Below are 23,118 nucleotides of genomic sequence, written 5' to 3'. Positions count from 1 at the left end.
GTATGGACCTGATAGGATATTCAAGTATTTGGGGTATAGTTGTTGTGTTTTTCAACCTACTCCCGTTAATATAATATGTTCAGACGGCTACGTGTGATGTGATATTATAATAAGGGCCGATATAAAAGGAAACGCGCGTGTGCATTTTTAACGTTTTGTATTTCGTATAAAGCACAATTATTATTACACTTCTGGTGATATATCTGTGGTAAGATGGCAAAACATGATATGTCCGTTTTTCTAAATTGTTCAGGTGAGCAATTTTAAACTTTTAAAAATATTCAAACAATGAAGAAATCACATATTGATTCAACTTATTCCTCACAACTTATAAAAGACCTATTAATACCATATTTTGATATCTCATAGATCTCATTGATACGGGTGTGCATAACTCAATTTTCAAAAAAAAAAAAACTGACATGTTTTGCCATCTTACCACAAATATTAAGCTATGATATACACGTACTTACATATTTATAAAGATACTATTAACTTGACTTTTTTGGAACGGACCAGTGTCTCGTAATGTATATATTGAAGCTCTCTTGTCAACTGACGTTTTTTAAGTTTCCGTCTGCTTTTTGTATATGCCCATTTTTAGACAAAACCTTGACACAAGTAGCTTACATCCATTTCTCGTAAAATTTTAAATATCTGTTAATACAGCGTCTAATTTTTAGACATCCATAATAATTATATGACGTTAGGATCGAACATGGTAAAAACACTCCTCTTTTTGTCTCTACAATATTGATAATTTTAAATTTGTATCTATATTTGGTTATCTTAAATATTTTTATGTTAAAGTTTTTATTTTGTAAAATTCATTTAAAACATTTATTTTGTCAAATTATTTTGTATGTATTGTTAGTTAGTCAATGAAATGTCGTGTACTTATATTTTTTTATACTGTTGGTTATTGTCCTATAACCGCTGGGACAGGTTCGGATTTTACGTGTAAGACTTTCTCGTATCTAATGAAATTATATTTTACAAGTCAACGTATACCTACCTACGTAAAATAATCATTGTCAACTCTCCCCCTTTTACTTTCAGAAACTAGAACTTAAAAATATTACCTGTCATGTTTTTACATTCTTCAATCAAGCATATGTCAAATTTCAATCGAGTATATCGCTTAATCTTTGACAGTTCGACAAAAAGTCGATCTCGGCTTTTTTTAAATGGGGAAAAAGGTGATTAGTCACATCATAAAACTACTTTTTTTTTTTAAAGAGAAAACGGCCTAAAGTCAAGTTGGTTTGACGACCTGTAAAAGTAAATACTCAGTGCACGCCCAGAATGAGGTGACAATAAATAAATTGAAGAAACGATCAAAAAAATTATCACCAGAAAGTTTATCATGCATATTTTATTGCTATATCTCGGCAAAAAACAAATATTTTAAAAAGTCGACCGCAATTGGTCAAGAAAAAATGCTCAGTTCCGTGACAATGCCCACGCTTTATTAAAATCATCAGTAACAATAGCCAAAATACACGAAATCAGATTCGCATTGATAACGAACGCATTGACTTTTATCGCAGGGTTTTCATTCAATCTATTCACAAACCCAAAAGGAATGACTCAAAATATAAAAGAATTTTTCTAATGATCGTGTTGGTTTTTTTTTTAAGTTGAAGATATCGCTCGATAAATAATGTACAATGGCCTTCGATTATCATCGGACCAGGTCAGGGGTGGGCAAACCGCAATTCGCGAACCACGCCTGGCTTTTTTTAAACTTACACACTTCTTAAAAAAATTGAAAATAAAAATACATACCATAATATTTCCGATGCCAATTATTGTCAAAAATACCACCGTGAACACAATGGCTCAACGAAAAAATACAAAAATAAGGAAAGTGAACCTAGTAAAATAGTGCTTTCTAAACTTTTTCATACTGCTGCCTCGAAAATCTAAATTATTGATCATAGCTATATATATCACAAACAAAATAAACTAAGAAAAAATACCATACGTAAAGCCTACATTTTTTAAATTATTTAGGGCAACCAAATGCATGTTTTTAGTTTACATGTCAAATCAATATCGGGCTTAATGTTATAAATGGTAATTCGCTGTAAAGCTTGGAATGACATGACATTTGCTTATTTATTATTTTGTGTAATGAAGAAAATGCTGTTTTAAATAAATATGCACATTATAATATAATTGTAAAAAATATTCAAAAATTAATATTCGTAGTTCTACTGAACAATTTCGCGCCCCACGCAGCAGCCCTACGGCCCTTAGGGGGTCGTGACCCATAAGTTTGAGAAGGTCTGAAAAATCTAAATGACGCTATAAAAAGGTATAATTTTTGAGTAAGGATTTTTTATCGGCCATGTCCAATCCTAATAAGATTATACGGGCCTCCACCTATATGGGTTTTTACGATAAATGGATGTCAGCCACTTGCTCAACCTATTGAGTCCATATTCTGACATACACAAATTTAAAAACAATATGAGTGCTTTTTACGCCAGACTCAGGATTCAAACCTGAGACCCATGGTGATATAGGCCGACGCTTAAGCCGCACGCCCATCGTAGGTGTAATAGTAGTAAGGATAAATATGGGATACCTTTTAATACTTGTGAAATAATATGTATTAAATAATTTGATCTTAACTGATATAAAATAATCTGATATAAACTCTGCCATCAATCTTGACAAGAACATAAAAATATCACACGAACTGACACAGATGCTAACAGGCCACGGAGCGGTGCGAGATTATCTAAAAAGATTTATATTGAGAAATGATGACTGTTGTCCATGTGACGGCAATACATCTCAAACTGTGTGGCAAGTCATCAACGACTGCCCTATACTAGAAAGGGAGCAATGGACTCTCAAAACTCGGTGTAGACAACATAATCATGAAATTGGCCTCCAAAAGCCTCACGAAGTACTAAACAGTAGAACAACATAAGAATACTACACAAAATATTTAATCCTGACCATAAAGAAAATTAAAGATATAAATGGAGGAACCTAATTAGCTCCGCATCAATGCAACTTACCCACCCAACCACCTTGTACGAAAAAGCAAGGGCATGGTTATTAATATTAAAAAAAAAAAGATCTTAATGTAATACCGTCATCTGTTTTCGATACAATTCACGGTGAATGTAATACGGTAAACTACAGACGATCATGGCCAGTCTCTCCAAGCTATCAATTCTCACCCAGATTAAAATATGTACCTACATATATATATGTATAGCTCTTGCAAAAAATATGAATCGTTGTAGGTAATACTCATTGTTGGCACTTTTGTGTCAAAAGTTTACCGGCCCCTAGACTAGACTTATCGAGCCACAAAGAGTTTATCTTGAAGACGAAATAAATCTAAAACCGAACAATTGCGATTTTCCTTTTCGTTTAACTGTCTTATCAAACTGCATACAACCTAATCCTATTTTGCTGTTCTCACAGTATTAACAAATACTATTTTCATGACCTACACAATTATTCTACATAGGTATTAAATTTTATAACAAAGAACACTATTAACTCTAACTTATATAACAAATAGATTCAATTAAGTAGGTAAAAACTTATCACCTACCTATTAAGTCAAGGATTCAGTAAAAAAAATTAACAAAAATATATTATGAATACCTAGTTGAAATGTTTGTAAAAAACCCCATACCTTATCAATAATAATACACTCGATAAGCATAAATCGTCAAAACCTAATAATAGATCATAACGTCACTGTTCTGGCAGAAGACACTAATTCGAGAAAATGACATATTGAGTTAATTATACCAAAATGTTCCTTATTTCAAACTTTACCGTCTGGAAACCTTCTTAATAAATAAACAGTCTTTATTTTAAAGTCATCCTTTTTACGATTACTTAATAAACTCACATGATAGACCATTTCAAACATTTTAACGACTTCAAAGTCAAATTACTCAAAACAAGTATTCTCCAGTTAGTGTGTTCTGCCAGAACAGAGACGAAAGTAATTACAAACAACAACAATACCACACTCAAGATTGTATTGTATTGATTTGTTATATAAGTGAGAGTTAATAGTGTTCATTGTCAGTGTGTGTTTGCCTTTTGGTGAGTATACACAGTGCCTGAAGATGCCGAAAGGCGAAACCCGGATCGCAAAAAACGACTCAAATGGAATACTACACTTACTACTTAAATCCATTAGACCTTTTAATTAGATTGTATTATACTATTTGGTATCCATTCATCAAAAATAATTGATAATAATTACATGTAGGTACCTAAATACTTACGGGCCTGATAGAGTTATTAAATGACTAAACAAAGAAATTGATATTCGGACTAAATGTTGTCTGCCATTTCTGCACATGAGTGCAAAAGTTTTCGGCTATAATGTATTCGTACAATTTACCGGAGACGATGTCATTAATGTGTCTGAAGATATGATGCGGTTTGCTCTGGTTAAATGAGCCCATGAATATTTCGATGTGTTCGGTTATGGGAATGGGACAACTGGGCGCCAGGACAATTGGGCACCGCACTGTCTAATGAAATAAAATACGATTTTATACATAAAGTAGACGAGAAATTTTAATCAGATTGTATCTACTACTAAGTAGTTTTAATTCATTTTGCTTTTAACATAATGTTTTTTATTGCGGATTGAGAATTAACATCTCTGAGGCTTTATATATAAATAAAATAGCTCTATTCTCGTTAGAAAATATAGGCATAAATAAATCATTATTTACGTGTGCATATTTAAATTCTCACCAAGTATTAAATAATAATTAAAATATAAATAATAATATTAAATATATATATTACCATAATATTACCAAATATATTATCCCACGACGGCCGCGATCTATAACGTCGTGGGTTCCAGGTTCGAATCTTGGGTCTGGAAAATACACAAATAATACACATATTATTGTTTTTCAATTTGCGTATGAGTCAAAGTATGGACCTAATAGGTTGAGTAAGTGACTGATATCCATTTCTCTTAAAAACCAAATCTGTTTATACAAACATTTACTCTGTGGAGGTCCATATATGATCTTATTTGGATCGGACATGGTCGAATATCGTGGGTATTCTGCGAAAAAGCACTAAGTCAAAATTTTGCTGTTTTGACTTAATGATGGGGTAATCTTATTAAGAGTACGCTATATAGTCTACAAAAACACACACAGTCATATCTATAAAACTGGCGAAGATAATTTATGTTTTAAGTCAAAAAAGACATACATCTATTCAGAGAAAAGGCACTAAATGGACTTAGTGCATTTGCTTCTCTCATTCTCTGGCTATATTCACAAAATTCTGCGTGCGAAACTGCACTAAGTCATACTCAAAGCAATATCGCAGAAAGGAATTTGCCTTTTATATATATAAAATAAGTTAAGACCGTCCAAACTTTCAAACTCGATTATCTCAAAACTAGTATTTTTGACTTAATGCTTATTCGCAGAATACCCACGATATAATAATATATATTTTTGAAGTACCTGTCTATTTATTTTCTAATTTTATTCGATTGTGTGGCGCCCAGTTGTCCCGGCGCCAAATCGTCCTAGACCCCTCGGTCATGCACCAGGTTTCTTAGCTATACATGACAACTGGTCTTATTAGTATTTCATGCAAGATGCATTGTAAATATCAGTTCAATGCCTTGGTCTTGGAACGTAGCACGTTGTTCAGACCGAAGCAATATCGGTTGCCTAGCACAATAAATAATTCTCAAAATTTAATTAATCACTTATAGTCAGTATCTACCGTTAAATTCGATCGCCTGTAGGCTGCAACAGAATTTTCGGTCTTTAAGTGATTAAATTGAGTGATTACTGAACTAACAAGATGTTTATATATTTTGTACTCAATATACTTGAGTATGGATCCATAATATGTAATTCATATGAAACCACTTATAAATTAAGTAGTTTTAGAAAGTATGCATAAAAATATTTCAAATTATATGGATAAGTACTTCGAGAAATTTAAATATTTCCCTTTTAATTCATTACATTTTAATTTTCTCTATTCAAATATTTTACTACGCTTTTCAGAGTTATAGATGGGACCATCCACCTTCTATTAATTTATAATTTTGTACGCTACATGACATTTTAATAAAAGTATTGAACTATTTTTAATAGTTGATGGCTTGAATTAAACCCCTGGGTCTCAAAAAGAGTAGGAAAATAAAATTTATATGAGAACAATGGGGCGAAGTTGGTGTTCTTTTCAACCTTTATCGAATTTATTTACAGAAAAATTTTTGTAAGACCAATGCTTATATTATTAAATACTTGGTTTATAAATGTTGCATTCTAAATCAAAAACTTATCTATGCCAAAAGTTTGTAACTATACTTGTATAGTAACTGTATGTAATAAATGCTATTTTATCACGTTTTTATTAGCTCGTTTTCTTGTTTGTCCAGTACAAAGCTTGCAATCGATTTTTAACTAACTTCCTAACTAGATAGACATTTGAAACTTTTAGAATATATCAGAACACGATGCATTCTTTTAATACGTTCAACCATCTTTAAGCAGAATTGAATTCATTTTCAGTTAATTCTGTTTTGTATGGAAAGTTAGTTCGGAAAAAATCTGCAAGGTGGCGCTTCGATCGAATTCAATGCTTGCACTTTTGCGTAACGGCGTTCGACGATTTTCAAAAAAGAATTAACTCGCTTTCTTGTTTTTTGTTTGTTTTTTACTTCATATCAAGTACAAGTTTTAAAAATCTCATATATCTTATTCAATTAATAATTATATTTGTTGTTATGTTGCTATATTTGTTAATTATAATTATATCTTATAATTGCTCTCTTTATTACGCATTTGATCATTGTCTTTCAAGTTGATGGGATGATTCATCGAAAAAATTTAAAAAAAGTATTTAATAATATAAAGAATTGTCAAGTTTATATGATTCAACAGAATTTAAAACGTGGTATATAAAAAGTTCTTTTTATCTTGTAATTATTTCAATCCATTTTGACATCCCTGAAAGACAAAAATTTCTTGTTCCAGTGGATAAATTGAAGCATTATTATAACAAAGTTGATCTAACTTTTACTGAAATAACTGAAATAAATTCACTGACAACAGGACCTCATCGATATGAACAGAATAGGAATGCATAGTAAACTATCAATGTGTAAAATCTTATCTGCTAAAGGTTGGTATGTAAGTATGACTATTTTTAATAAATAATCCTGTGTCTATAATTGTTGGATAATGTGGAGTATTTACCATATTAAAATAACATAATATACTTCAATGTATTAAAATGCCTAAATTAAAATAAGTTTAAGCTAAGACTGCTTTTATAGTAGATGCCAAACATTTAAATTGTCATAACTACATAACATGTTTTTGAGACTTACAAACTTTCGGCAGTAACCCTACGATATGAAAATAATTAATTAAATCGTTTACTATGATAAATCCTTGAAGGCTTTCAGCTGTCCTTATGCTAAAACCTAAAACACACAAGGCTGCAGGAGGCAATGGACCATGAACAAATAGCATATAACCTGAATTGTATTTATAATATTTCTATGTATATCCGTCGATTTTACTAACTTACTACGAAAGAAATAGCAGGAGTGATGAATTCTGTAGAAGGATTAGGTACCAGTTATTGTTTATTACCGAAAAAGCGGTCCCAAGTTACTCTATGTTTTATAACATTATACCCATCACTATTTCCATTAGAGTCAGGATGGGACCTAAAATAACACAATATGGGCCCATATGCCCTACGTTGGTCAAAATGGAGATTTTATGGTGTTTTCAGAGCATAAGCCTGAACAAACCAGTCAATCATCCAGAGAATGAAGATAAAGGAACGGCTTTCAGAGCATAAGCACAGGACGAACCAGTCAATCATCCAGAGACTGAAGATAATGAAACGGCTCTCGACAATATGACTGAGAAGAATTCTGCAGATTTTTGAACATATTATCAGGCGCAGACCGGACAACTTGGAGAGACTGGTAGTTTTGGGTGGCCTCCAAGGAAGGCGAAGCAGAGGAAGAGCGTCTGCGCGCTGGAGCGACCAAGTGAAAAAACTGACTTCATCAGACATCACCATCCATTCTGCCCTGAGAGAAGCGGAAGATCGAGAAGGATGAAAAGTCTTGGTCACTCAAAGGATGGCGAAATTTAAATGTGGTCACGATCTTCAGCCATGAGTGCACGACCAAGAAGCCTAGACATTACTTAAACGTTGGAGATAATCTATTTATATAATTTTGAAGCCATATTATCCTTTATATTTATTTTAAACATTTGATGACTGCATAAAGTATTTTTATTACATAAAATAGTATTCGTTTAAACCTCTCGATCTAATGTTTTAAAATATAGTCATATTTCAGTACATCCATGTGCAGTGGTGTTAGGATTTTTTAGATTTATTAATTTTTAAACGCATTTAAAAAACCTGTATTAAACACTGTCGCGCTTATATGGTATGTTTATACTTATATATTATGTTTATATAACGCCGAAGAATGTTGGAGTGGAGTGCTTTTGGCCATCTCGATAGTACCTATCTTCAAAAGTATGTCTATTATTCCTAAACCTGAAAGCATCAACCAATATGAATTTCCCCATATCACACATCTGTGCGAAATATTTACTTTCAGTATAATTATTACACGACTATCCTCGGTTTCCGTGGCTGGGACATGTATTCCGTATGCCGCCAAAGAGTGCGGCACTTCGTACCCTTGTGGCACAGCCTCAAGGGTTCCGTCGCCGTGGCCGACCCTCCCTTACTCTGCAGCGATGCTACAAAAGCGACCTACGTGCTGCAGGTCTGACATGGCGGGAGGCGCAGGAGTTGGCGATGGACCGAGGGAAGTGGCGCCAACTTGTGCTTGCCCTATGCCCCAATGTTGGGACGTGACAGGGTGAAAAGAAGAATCCTCGGTTACAACCGAATGCCACTTACCGAATGGCATACTTAACCTAAAAAAAGCGATTGAGCATTTTTTTAAATACCATAACCACAAATGGGGATAATTATATAATATTATCTGTCTCTACTACCTTGTCCGAAAAAACAAGGGCGTGGTTATTAAACAAACTAAAAAAAATAAGACGATTTGATGATGTTACTAATGATATAGGAAAGTTATTTAATTGATATTAATCTTTTCTTGGGTCGCAAAACCAAAACTATTACTCACCCTAATCTGGGTTACGGCTCAAAAATGTTAAGAAACCCTGCTGCTTGATCGCGCATGAGAAATTGATTGACGCACATAGCCAGCGCCATATTTAGATTAATAAAGCCTGAGCATATCTTTTTGCACAAGCAACGAGTGGTCCACTTGACTGTTCAGCTGTCAAAATCACATCCTAAATTGCTTGACATATTGATTCGCCCTTTCTCGTTTCAAATTAAATTATAAAATATTCTCAAACCAAATATATGAACTATCAGTGTTATTTATAAATAATATACATTCCTGTTATTCATCAGCTGTCAAAGTCAGACTAGTCCTTCCATGGCCCCCTTATCCTGAAGCTGGCCCCCAGGCTAGGATCTTTGGCGGGCCCCCCTACCTATCTCTAAGGATAAAGGTAGTGTGACGCTCTACAGTACCTAGCGTTGGTCCAAATGGTGTACGCAGTAAAATGAATGTGTATATTTGGTGTTTTTTTTTATATTTTAATACTTACATCCATTTTAATTATTATGAAGTTGTCGAGTATCGATACACAATTAAACATTGTATTGAAACTGTGTAAAAATATAATTGAAAGACAATAGCGCCGCAGGTGACTTTTTTACTATTAGAGCAAATTTATGATATGTGTTTATCTCACTTATCTGGTTAACTCGCCACGCCGGGCCCCACCTGAGCCCGAGCCCCCAGGCTAGATCCCTGTCCCCTCAGCCCCCCTTGTAGGGGCCATGAGTCCTTCACACAAAAAGCGGTGGTAATATCGATTTCCAAAAAATATGTAGCATTGATCTATGCATTACATTTGTAGAAGGTGTGTTAATGCTAGTGTATTATTTATCATGTAACTCATCTATCCAAATCAAACCATTCCCTGTGTGAACACGAAAGATGCGTCAGTATGAGCACTCTATATAGAACAATGACAGGTCATCTATAGACAACAACGAGAGTGGCGGAAAAAGTAGGATCAGTCGTTGTGAATGTATCGGCTTTCTACTTGAGTCGGCAATGACATAGCTCAATCGAGTTAAAAACATAACTAAAATATATGTGATTAATTGCGAAAAATGGTACTCGCTTTTTTCTCTGTACAGATTCCTATTTTTTACATGATAAATGACCGCCTGTACAAATAGAAAGTTTTCGCGTATCTCGCATTTCTGTGCCATCTCATTTTTTTTAAAACTTTTTTTCATATCTGTTTATAATTGGAATACAAAAACTGTGCACGCATGAAACGTAAAAAAATGGAGGAGACATTATAATATTTTTATTTAATGTTTATCATATAAATAATAATACAATTATTAAAATAAACAATAATAATATTCCCAGCACCGACAAATAATTTATTAAATTTAATAGTTAAATAATATTATAATTAAGAAATATGACAAATTGAAAGTGTTGTAAACATAAAAAAAACAAATCGACTGCTTAAACTGGCTAACTTCATTTATGAAAATTGTCCAGGAAGGAGGAAAAACTTAATAATTTAACTAATGAGAGGAATGAATTAATACACTATTTTAGCTTCTTTTTTATCTATAAACAATACTTACAAGACAAAAAGAACTTTTTATATACAAAGTTTTTAAATTTTCCGTTGATTTATATAAACTTGACTTTGACTAGCTTAAACGATCAAAAAAAATTGTACTTGATAGAAATAATACTGAAATGTCATATTGATTTCCATAATAACGCATGTATATATTAATAATTTAGTTGCTAGAACCCCAGACCCCTAGCAACTAATAATGGTGTCGAAATAACTTTTCATACAAAACTGAATTAACTGAAAATGAATTTAATTCTTCTTAAAGATGGCTAAAAGTATTAAAAAATGCATTGGCATCGTGCTCTGATATATTCTAAAAGTTTCAAATGTCTAGCTAGTCGGGAAGTTAGTTAAAAATCGATTGCAAGATTTGTACCGGACAAATAAGAATACGAGCTAAGAAAAACGTTGTAAAAAATATATAAAAAACGGAGTTCTTCCATTTATAATATTGGAAATTTATCAACTGCAGTTGACTGTTTTGTGTGAATAACGACTTACTCATTTATTTATAAGTTTAGGAATTTGAAATTTTGTGTGAGCATAGAAAACATGCTTTATAACAAAATGCCATCAAAATCTCATTTTTTATCAATAGTGCAGTTGGCTGGTTTGTAGATTATGCAGTCGAAATCTTAATTTTCGCTTCAGTCTGCTTCATAATGGATACACAATATCTAAGAACATTGCAGTCGTTGTTTAATATATATAATAAACTATTTATTTTATTCAACGGATAATACACAAGGTTTGAGATTTATACATTATATATGTATTGAAAACATCTCATGCATATACCCACTAAAAAGTACACTGGCGCGAATCCAGCGGTCGCAGGTTCAAGTCCCGTCACGTGTCGTATTTTTTCTAAAAAGAATTTTTCTAGTGTGTATAATATGCATGATATGTTTTCAATTTTTTTTATTAATTAAGTATATTCTCTTAGGTATGCTTACATACTGTAGTTTAAATGCTAGAAAATATCAATATTTGGCCACGTATTTTTTCGACTTATACGTGGTGTAGGTAAATGAGAACTCTGCCATTATTAGTGGTATTGACTTGTGTGTCCTTGATAACTATCTTAAAAATCGGGAGCATAAGTTGTTTGTTCTCCCAAGGTGCAGAACTAACCTGCCATTGGTGATCCCAATTGGGAGGGCAAAAACTCTGTTTAACCAAATCTATTCGGCTGTTGATATATTCCACTTACGTGAGACGAGTATAGGTGGGGGTTGTTTTATAAATTCTTAAAATAGGGTCTACTCTTTTGGTGTGCTTCCATGATTTATAATTTATAATTTTTGTACCTTTTGCTTTACTTTAAGTTTCATACTGTTTTTGTAATACAGCAAATAATTATTTCTTCTTTACACTGTTTAATAATATTTATTTGTTTTTCAATGTCATGTTGTGAACGTCTTAAATTTATAATTTGTAATGTTCACCGCATGTCCAAAAAAAATGAATTTAATTTGAAATTTAAATTTTAAATTTAAATTTTATCCACCCGCAGGATTTTCACTAATACATAACAGTAGGTGCAAAATTTATGTTTAATATGATAATGTATAAAAAATATGTATTGATTTAGTATATTACACAAAACGACATAATTTTTCAGTCTGAAATCAGTTTCTCGTCAATTCGATATTTCGAACAGGCTATAAAAACCTACTACTTAATCATAAATCGAGATGATCCAACCAAAGACGATCGTCGACGATTATACATTTTAAAACTTAGTACAGTAACAGTCTTGAGAAGTGGTCTGCTGGATCCAGTTGAGATGATCACCGACCCTGACGAAGAGTGTGGAGTTTTTGGAGTTGCAGGTGTTCACGTCTGTCAGGATGCCGTGGAGCTCGTAGCGGTTTCCGCCAATCGGGTACTGGACGGGTGACCCTACATCTCCCTGAGAAAGAAAAAAAAATATAATAATAGGTAATCAAAGTGTACACTGCGATTATTAATTATGTATTCAATGCGCTGATGTATGGTTACAATCAGAAAATAGATTAAATTAATATAAATATGCAGACAGTACCCGTAAACCTAAAATTTTATTTGAAGCAGGATTTACTTCATGACTTAATTATGGTCTAGCTATAAAACTCAACAACACAAAGCATGCCGACAAACTTTAATTCATGTCATGAGACTTAAGGCCCTTTTCAGACGGGACACCAATGTCGCGTTCGATATAATATAGGACGCCTTTCTATTCGAATAAAGGGGCCTTTGTATAATGCTTATGAACGCTCCACAGATAATGAGTCAACGCGTGCCCGGTACACTTTTCCGTCGGCCACTATATTCTCAAGCCGCCGATACACTTGTTTTTCTTACCGCAGCCAGTTTTATGTTCTAATTGATAACGCGAAATTATGCGTTGACTCATTAGCTCTGGGGCGTTCATAAACATAATACAAAGGCCCCTTTATTCGAATACAAAGGCTTCCTATATTATATCGAGCGCGACACCGGTGTCCCGTCTGAAACGGGCCTAACTGTTGTAATTATATATTGGATAAAACTTAGTAATCAAATTGTATGACTAATAAATGATAATTATTGCCATGGGTCCCAAGTTCGAATCCTGGGTCTGGCAAATATACATATTGTTTTTGTTTGTGTTTGGAGTTAGAGAATGGACCTAATAGGTTGAGCAAGTGGCTAACATCTATTTCTCGTAAAAACAAAATCTGTTAATACGACCTCCACTCTGCGGTGGCCAATATGATCATCTTAGGATCGAACCAGCGCTCGAAATGGAAAAGTTTACGAACCGGAGCGCTTGACAAATTTTCTGAAGATATTTACATAGTCATAAAATCGTTTGTGTATTTTATAAAAATGAGTGTCTCAGATTTTCTATTCTATGGCCTATCTAGCTCAGACGGTCAACATATTTTTTCCACGAGACGGGGTGATAATTTTACAAATTTCACGAGCCGGAACGGCGTTCCGGTACGTTCCGTTCCATTTCGAGCCCTGGATCGAACATGATGAAGTAAGTAAGTAATGATAAACATAACCATAAAATAATTAGAAGAGATCCTTTAAAATTTTAACGAATTCACATTTTATCAAGTTTTTAAATTGTGGCATTATCTTTGACTGAATGCTTTTTAGGTACAAACAAATGTCATTAAGGTGAATACTCTATCTAGTAGAGGCACCTAGCGGAAATATACGAATCATGCAATTCGGGATGATTAATTAAAAATCAAAAATTAGATTAGGTAATAAGAAACTTACAAGGTATACTTACACGTCATAATATCCATTTTTTAGAAGAATCAATGTTTTTTTTATAATTACTATGAATTAAATTATTCAAAAATATTTTCGCTGCATAAAGGGCAAAGACTCCACCTACCAGAGGCACCTAGCGAACAAATACGAAGCTTGCAATTTGAGATATTTTTTTTGATAATTTACAATTTCAACTGTATTAATTTATAAAAAATATGTATCAGAAAACATTAAAAATAAAAATATTTTTTATTTTAAGTCAAAGATAATTTTGATTAAAAAATGTTACAGTATGTGAATTTGTTAAAAGGATCCCATCTTATTATTACATATTATTTTATGGTCATATTTATTATTAAAATTTAGTTTATTAAGTTTTCTATAATGTCTTGTCTCTTTGACTAATTCATAGTTTTAATATTATTTATATTTATTTTAAAATAATTACAAGACAAAAAGAACTTTTTATATCAAACGTTTTTAAATTTTCTGTTGAATCATATAAACTTGGACTAGCTTAAACAATCAAAAAAATGTACTTGATAGAAATAATACTGAAATGTCATATTGATTTCCATAGTAACGCACGTATATATTAATAATAATAATTTAGTTGCTAGGACCCACTTAGCAACCAATAATAGTTTTACTTTTTACGGATTTCTTCCGAAATAAATTTTTATACAAAACAGAATTAACTGAAAATGAAATCAATTCTACTTAAAGATGGCTAAAAGTATTAAAAATATGCATTGGCATTGTGTTCTAATATATTCTAAAAGTTTCAAATATCTAGCTAGTCGGGAAGTTAGTTAAAAATCGAATGAGATTTGTACCGGACAAACAACCACCAGACAAATAATAATACGAGCTAAGAGAAACTTTGTGATAATAATAATAAAATATCGATTTAAAAAAAAAATCTATATGACTTGAAATCATTTTCATTTGGATACATGACATATTATTTTGTGTTAATGTGTATTAATAAATTTAGTTTATTAAGTGTTCTATAACGTACAGAAGAGATTTTTGATAAATTTGTAGTTTTAAGATTTTTTATATTTATTTTAACAAAGATCGATTTTCATAAAACTTGAAATATTTTTAATTATATCAAATCTAATTTCGACAAGATGATAGTATTGAAGCTCAATACTTTCATTTTTTTTCTCAAATCGCAAGCCTTATATTAATAAAACTGTCCTCCAGGTGCATCTGGTAAGTGAAGTATTCGCCAGGAAGCCTTCTAAGGTCAGGCACTATTGCTGTCTGTTTAATAAACTAGTTTTTAATAATAAAAAATATTGTCGCTCACCGCACAAAATACGGTCGTGGATCCAAAGACTCCGATGCAAGACTTGTCAGCGGTGAGTAGGACTTGTGATGAAACTGACTGAGCGCATTCTGCTCTTGGTAAAACCGGCTGACGAACTCTTCGCGGGAGACAGCTTGGAGGATCAGTATTCGTATCCGTTGGAGACAACCAGGATACAACAGTCGTCACTTGGTTTTTGTAAGAGTGATCTGGAATAATAATGTAAATAATGAATATTTTTTTAGGCTGCCACATGTAGGAGTCATCACTGTGGGAGCCATGGTGTGATGTATGAAGAGGTCGAGATTTGGTGGTTTGATCTTTGCTTGATTTGAGTTTTCAATAATTGGTCGTTACGGGAAATGGATATTAATATAGAATTTGTAATTGCGGTAATGTATTTAATATCGCCGATCAATATGCTGACACGAATTGAGTTGTTTATCCTCATATACGAGATAATAATATATGTGTATGCGATCAGTGACGTCCCTGAGAAAAGTGCTGGATTTCGGTAAACTTAAAATACCATCCCCTTTCATTTTTAGTGTCAAATTATATATTGGGTGTATACCTACATATACTTATATGTTACTATCTCAAACTGACAAATGCAACACAATAACGTAATTACATAATAACATCTACCGAGGACCGGAGCATTTCTACGAAACCTACTCTCAAACAGCGATAGTTTTGGGTGCGTTGAGGTCTGATGCACTGACAAATTTGGAGGCCCCCTATTATTTCTTTTAAATAGGATGTCGGGACACTTTCTAACGAAAAACTGTGCCACGGTGATACGTTTTACGTAGAATTTACATGTAACCGAAAATATGCATCTAAATATTATTTTAAGCAAACTGTTTATTTCTGCTTGTAATATTTTCAATAGAAAGCCAAAATAAAGAGTAAATAATATCATTTTATATTAGCCTACATTGCATTGTCAATAATATCCGAGAATATTTTTCAATCGTTCAATAAACTGAAAAAGTTTCTTCTTAAAAGTTATGCAGAAAAAAGTTTATTTAAAAACTTAGATTCAGCTCACACGCACCACAAGATACCACAAAAACGAGATAAACAAAAATTGTTCGGCAACCGAAAACGACATTATGCAGGGTCAGCCGAAATCCACTGTAAGCTACCGTAAGTTGCCGCATTTTATTGTGGAATCAAGGTGCATGTGTGCCGTCCTTAGGGCACTATATCTCTGTCCACCCGAAGAGTGATTGCTCTTTTAAAGCATTTCTTTTTACTTCTTCGTGGGTTCATTTACAATCCATATGTACTGGCAATTAATATTAGTTTTCATGTTCCCACCAATATCACTCGTAACTCTACGTTCTTCACGATACCCCGTCGCAGGACGAATGTGATGTTTCATGATGCTGTGTATCGTGCGATTAACTTATTTGATGGCTTCATAAAGGTTAATTTTTTTTAAGAGCATACATAAGTGAAACGGCAAATAGTTTTCAACAATAGGTCGGACGAAATTTCGCATTCCTTACCAATCTCCGAGCGGCATTCGAGGTGAGAGCAGGTCGATTTTTTTTGTGATGGCGTCGTAAGAATATATTCTTATATCGTGGAAAGATGACTAAAAAACGTTATGCCTCTACTCGAAAAAGAAAACATGTCAATGAATATATTATTGTTATTACTAATACAACAACAAACATAACACTAAATGGACGCATGTTGAATTTTTAGGACAAATTATGTTCCGTTCGGCACGCGTCATTAGCACAATCCGCGGGTCGTATAGTAAGTCGCATAGTAGTAATATGCCTCAGCTGAGGTATAGCCATGTTTGTGGACGTGTTAAATAGGTTAAATTTATAATTGTATTTATCATTTTACTTTAATATCTAAATCACCACATACTTTCTCTTCTTTTTTCTTGTTATATTGGTTGTTATTTGTAATTAAATCATTTTTATAATTTGTATTTATTATGTATTATAGCGCAATGGCCAATCGCTGTGATGCCATAATACTCTTTTCTAAATAAATAAATATTATAATCTGTACATTTTTAGGGCATGAATTAATAGCTTACGCGTGGCTGGCAAGCAAATGGGACTGATTCTCTTGTCAAATCTCGGAGACGTCGCAATCTTCAGAAGAGCTAAATCATGAGCCCGTTCTGCAACAGAGAAACCTGGATGGCGCGTGATGATCTCCACACTCACGTTCACAGACGTTGCATCATTCGCGCATCGATCGTGGACCCCTAGTGTTACTTTGACATCTACGGGGACTGCTCTGAAATTTTATATTAAGATTATAAGAAGATAAAAAAACAATCTCTTTATAAAACATATGATTATCTCGTGTTGTATTTATAATTTGGTACAATTATTTTGTGGTTATTTAAATTATTTAGAAAATTAAAGTGTCAGAACTCTGAATTTTTCATAGGTTTAGTCACAGGTTCAGATCCAATGAGGTTCAATTTCAATAAAAAATAAGAACACCGATTCTGATGTTCGGTTCACGTTACAGTATGTTCGATATACCCAATTACCAGTATTTCCATTTATATTTAGATAAATAATGATGAATATTTTATTATAAAACATCTAATTTCTTCAAGATACTCTTACCAGATAGAACACAATGTGAAATTGTCTAATCCATGCATGGACTAGAAAATTTGCAGGCATCTTGTTCGTTGTTTGTTCTCCCAAGGTGCAGAACTAACCTGGCATTGGTAATGCCAATTGGGAGGGCAATAATCACATTCAAAATATTTACATATTCCACCTGCGTGGGAATGAGTATAGGTGGGCATTGTTTTATAATTTCTTAAAATAGGGTCTGCTTAGCTCATTCGGTGTACTTCTTTGTATCTAATTTATATTTTTTTTGTATTTACACTTTCTACTGTTTAATCCTGACCTATTTCTTTTTTTATATATATAATACTGTTTTATTAATATTTCTTTTCTTCCAAATACCATGTTGTGAACGTCTTAAATTAATAATTTGTAATTTTCACTATACTTATGTTAAAAAAAAATCTTATACTTTTTGATAACTGGCTATAGCATGAAGTTTGAAAATAAGAATATTATAAAATGAAAAAATAATGGAACCCTTCAGATCCCCAAACTATTTAAGGGGTTCAGTTTCCAGTTCGAGGTTTTCAAGATTTTTAATTAATGGTTCCAGCTTTAAAATAATTCAGAGATTCCTTTAGTTACTGAGTTTGAAATTAGTCATATTTTCATCTCTGTTAAAAATGGATAAGTCATGAAATATACTCATGTATTGCATTGTAAACATTGTTGTTCAATCAGCATATTCTTAAGATCAGTACTAGATCTAGCAAAATGCTTGGTTTTGTTATGAGGGTTTCAAAATCATTCGAAAACGTCCGAGTGCTACGTACATTATACGTATCATTTGTGTTGAGTATTCTTGAATATGCCAGCATTATTTGGAGTCCTAATAGGTCCATCCACACAATTAAATTGGATCGTGTCCACAAAAGATTTCTTAGATTTCTCTACTTAAGAACATACGGGTTCTTTCCTTATGACAATGATAATAAAATGAATTTCCCGACTCGTTTTCTTCTGGGTATGCTATCAATGCAATCCCTGTTCACCCGAAGAGTGATTGCTCTTTTAAAGCATTTATTTTTACTTCTTCGTGGGTTCATTTACAATCCGTATATACTGGCAAATATTAATTTTCATGATCCCACCAATATCACTCGTAACTCTACGGTCTTCGTGATCCTCGTCGCAGGACAGATGTTATGTTTCATGATACTGTGTATCGTGCGATTAACTTATTTGATGGCACCATAAAGGTTGATTTATTTTTTATTAACTATATAATGTTTGTGGACGTGTTAAATACGTTAAATTTATAGCTGTATATATTATCATGTTTCTTTAATATTTACATAAACACGTGCTGTCTTTTCTACTTTCTTGTTATATTAGTTGTTACTTGTAATTCAGATATTTTTATAATTTTGTATTTATTATGTATTATGGTGCATTGGCTAATCGCTGTAATGCCGTAATACTCTTTTTCTATATAAATAAACAAAGCCATACTCAATCGCCAGCTTGGTGATGCCTTTTTCTGGTAATTTGCAGTCCGTGTGGAAAAGCTCTAAATTTTTCATCAATTAACCTGATTCTTATACTTACAATAAAAGTGGTGAAGCAGCTGTGAGGACGTGACGGTCTGAAATTAAAGCACCTCCAGCAACAAGTTCACTCTTGAACAGTATCAACGCCAACCAAGGAAACTCATGGGGTGGGGGAATGTCTCCTCCTATCAACTTCCCTTGAGGGGTATCATCATCATCGGCATCTTTTATAATTTTTATTTCGTCATCTGTCACTTTTGTTGAATCTTTTGTGGAAAGGTTACCACTTTTATTACTCTCTCTATCGTCGTTTTCTTTTGATTTATGATCTCCTTCTTTTTGTGTTTTGATAGCTTCTTGAGGTTTTGTAATAAGTCTTTCATCTTTTAATGTTTCTTCCTTGACATATTTTTCCTTATTTGTAGATGAATTACTTTGATCATTCCTATTAGATGTTTGTTTACTTGTATCTTTAACAAGTTTATCGTTTTCTGTCTTTTTACTAACGGTTTCTATTTTTAGATAATTTTGTTCTTCTTTTGAGACTTTGACATCATTTTTTGATTCCAATTCTACTTGATTGCCTTTATCTTTGGAACTATCATTCTCATTTATCGTGTATTCTTTGTGTGTGTCTATGCTCTGTCGTAATTTGTCTTTAATGTCAAAGTCTTTCTTTGATTCAACTGTAGGTACAGGGTCATTTAATGCTCGATCTTGGTGCTCTGGGTTGGACATTCCACATTCTGAAATAGATAAAAAAGGTTAACAGTAATAAGTATTGTCTTTCATTGGTCGGTGTGGATTCACATACCTAAGTAATGTTTTAAGTAGATACTTACGACAAAAGCAAAGTCTATTAGCTGTCCCTAAAATGGATTCCAAGACACCTCGTCCAGTATTTGCATTATCCTGTAATATAAAAAGAATGAACCATCAATTTTATCCACCGATTTAATAAAATAACACAAAATTAGTTCATTGGCTATATAACTCTTTAATACATCTATACGTATATTTTTCCGACCATGTCCGATCCTAATAGGATCATATGGACCTCCACAGAGTAGAGGTTTGTATTAACAGATTTTGTTTTTTACGAGAAATGGATGTCAGCCACTTGCTCAACCTAATAGGTCCATACCCTGACTCACACACAAATTGAAAAACAATATGTGTACTTGCCAGACTCAGGATTCGAACCTGAGACCCACGGCATGATAGTCCAACGCTTAAGCCACGCGGCCACCGTGGGTGCCATAAATATTGGACACTAAATAAGACTATAGAAGATAAGAAGAAATAAGACAACAATTTACAGACGGTGTTGGTTAGTTTTTTTAAATTAAATTAAATTATGCGAAACCAAGCCATATTAAATAATAGTCAAAAAATACTCGTCCATCTATAAAATATCTAAAATTATGCAATTAAATCATACATTATTTTAGATATTTTATAGATAGAATAATATGTTTTGTCTGTTATAGTTTGGTGTAGGCATGGATTGATGAATTAAAAAAAAATAACCCACAATATGTGTTAAAGTATGAATGAAAAAGTGTGCACAATTTTGTCGTATCGCCAAAAGTATACAAAAACTTTTACGGTTTGATTTGGGTAGGGTTTAATTGGTTTTTAAAAACTAACTATAACTAAATAAACTAAAACAGCATCTGTAAATTGTAATCTTAGTTCAATAAAAACAAATACGTATGATTAAAAAAGTTTTATGTGCACTATTAATCAGTGGTGATAAGTGGAGGTAGGCTGTTAAGACCCGATATAAATAGTGCATTGAAAGTTGTTTCATTCAACACATTTGTTTTCATTGAACTAAGACTGCAATGTGTAAATAGTGTTTGTTAGTTTTTTTTTAAATTCAATTAAACCCTACCCAATTTAAGCCATAGTGTATAATAGCCAAGTTCGTTTGTCTATACAATATTTAAATTAAGATTAAAATATTTGGTTTTAGGTATTTTGTAGATAGAAGAATATTTGTTATCAATTATGATTTGATATAATTTATTAATCTAACCACAACATCTGTAATATCTATTTTTAATTTAACGAAAACAAATAAATACGTTTGAGAAAGTGCGCACCATTTCGTTGGATCCCTATTAGCATATCTAAACTATTATGGCTTGGCTTAGGCAGGGCTTCATTGAATTAAAAAAAACTAACAAGCACCATCTGTAAATTGTATTTATTATCAATGAAAACAAATAAGTGTAATTAACAAAGTTTAGCGTGCACTATTTATGTTGAATCTTAACAGCCTGCCTCCACCCTTCGCCACTGCTATTTATGGTGGATCTAAACAGCCTACCTCCACCTTTCGCTACTGATCGACACCTATTATATGATACTGTGTTACTTTTTTTCAATATCGCAATGAATAGGTGTTAGTTTAATAATAAAAAGTTGTGAATCAGTCGGCGTGTGCCATTTGTTCATGTACAATTACTGCGCTCACTAAAGACGTGAAGTTAACACGGATAATCACTAATTATAAATGAATTACACTTACATGGTGTTTGACGGCCAAATTATAATGACCAGCAATCGCTGAAGAAGCTAACAAAAGCACTGGAATTATAATACTCTTCATGGTTATTATAAAAAATATTATAAGCTAACTAACTATCTTCTCTAACGAATTCTTTACAACTAGCTTAGTAATTCTAAATGGCCAAAATCTTTGGCTACACGCTAGTTTAAAAACCAGATCAAAAGAGAAACACGTTTTTTAACTAACCTGTTAACCAAGATAGTTTGAAAGATTTCTTGTATAAAATTAATTATTTTAACTGTTAATCTCTTATAATTCGATAGTAACATATTATTCATGCATTTTATACAGGTTGTATGCTATGTATGCAGTTTTGTTATAATACCAATGACCAGTGACGCCCTATGAAAAGTGGCGCCTTTAAACAAACTTAGAATGTCGTCCCTTTACATTTTTAGCTTCTAATTATCGTGTGTTACTGCCAAAAGTTTGTAAGTCTCGAAACCATATTATGGAATAATTGCAATTTGATAGTTTGAGATGCCTTATAAAATCAGGCATAATCTCAGAGTTTTATAGAGAGCATCTATTTTTCGGCAAAATGAAGCTGTGTTTTTTGCGTACCTATAACGTATAGTAGAACCTCGATTTTATTGTTATCAACTTAACTATGAAACGTTATACCATCGTGTTACTTCTCAGTACGGCTACCAAATGTAAACACAATATAGTTAACCATAATTTTATGTTCTACTAAAATAACTTAAATTAATTACCACTAACTTTATATATTTACATTTCAGTAACACGTGTTCGCAGTTTTTAAATTAATGTAATCAGTCAAATTCATATTTACCGGCTACGTTTACAAAAATATTTAATTCAGCCGTAGAAATTATATTTTACTCTAACGCAAAGTGTGGAGATATAAGCATGCCGAATGCTTACTCACTCGCACTTATGGTTCGTTTTTATTCAGGCCTTGGGCATAATGCTAATTTATTTATCATTTATGTGCATATTCTATAATATATCGGATGGTCTTGATTTTTTCTAGCATACTTACATATTTATATATATATATACAATATAATCCATTGTGAACTCTAAATACGTAAATTGTTGACTTACCAACTTTTGGCACCTA

The 23,118-nt window shown here is 32.6% G+C and overlaps 1 protein-coding gene across 1 annotated transcript in view; it reads right to left on the bottom strand.

Annotated features, from left to right (window-relative positions):
- Positions 1-20,191, bottom strand: part of LOC147073101 (transmembrane protease serine 9-like) — a 46,763-nt gene extending 26,572 nt beyond the window's left edge. The window contains exons 1-4 of the mRNA XM_085945603.1: positions 19,512-20,191; positions 17,402-17,607; positions 15,334-15,542; positions 12,513-12,672 (exon numbers count right to left, since the gene is read on the bottom strand). Of these exons, the coding sequence (XP_085801729.1) occupies positions 12,513-12,672; positions 15,334-15,542; positions 17,402-17,607; positions 19,512-20,191 (1,255 nt within the window). The remainder of the gene's footprint in view (positions 1-12,512; positions 12,673-15,333; positions 15,543-17,401; positions 17,608-19,511) is intronic.
- Between the last annotated feature and the right edge of the window lie 2,927 nt (positions 20,192-23,118).

This window comes from Rhyacophila brunnea, unplaced genomic scaffold, assembly GCF_057557595.1.
Source record: "Rhyacophila brunnea isolate RB1 unplaced genomic scaffold, BYU_Rbru_1.0 scaffold_18, whole genome shotgun sequence".
Lineage (NCBI taxonomy): Eukaryota > Metazoa > Arthropoda > Insecta > Trichoptera > Rhyacophilidae > Rhyacophila > Rhyacophila brunnea.
This window is presented reverse-complemented; position numbering and strand designations above follow the sequence as displayed.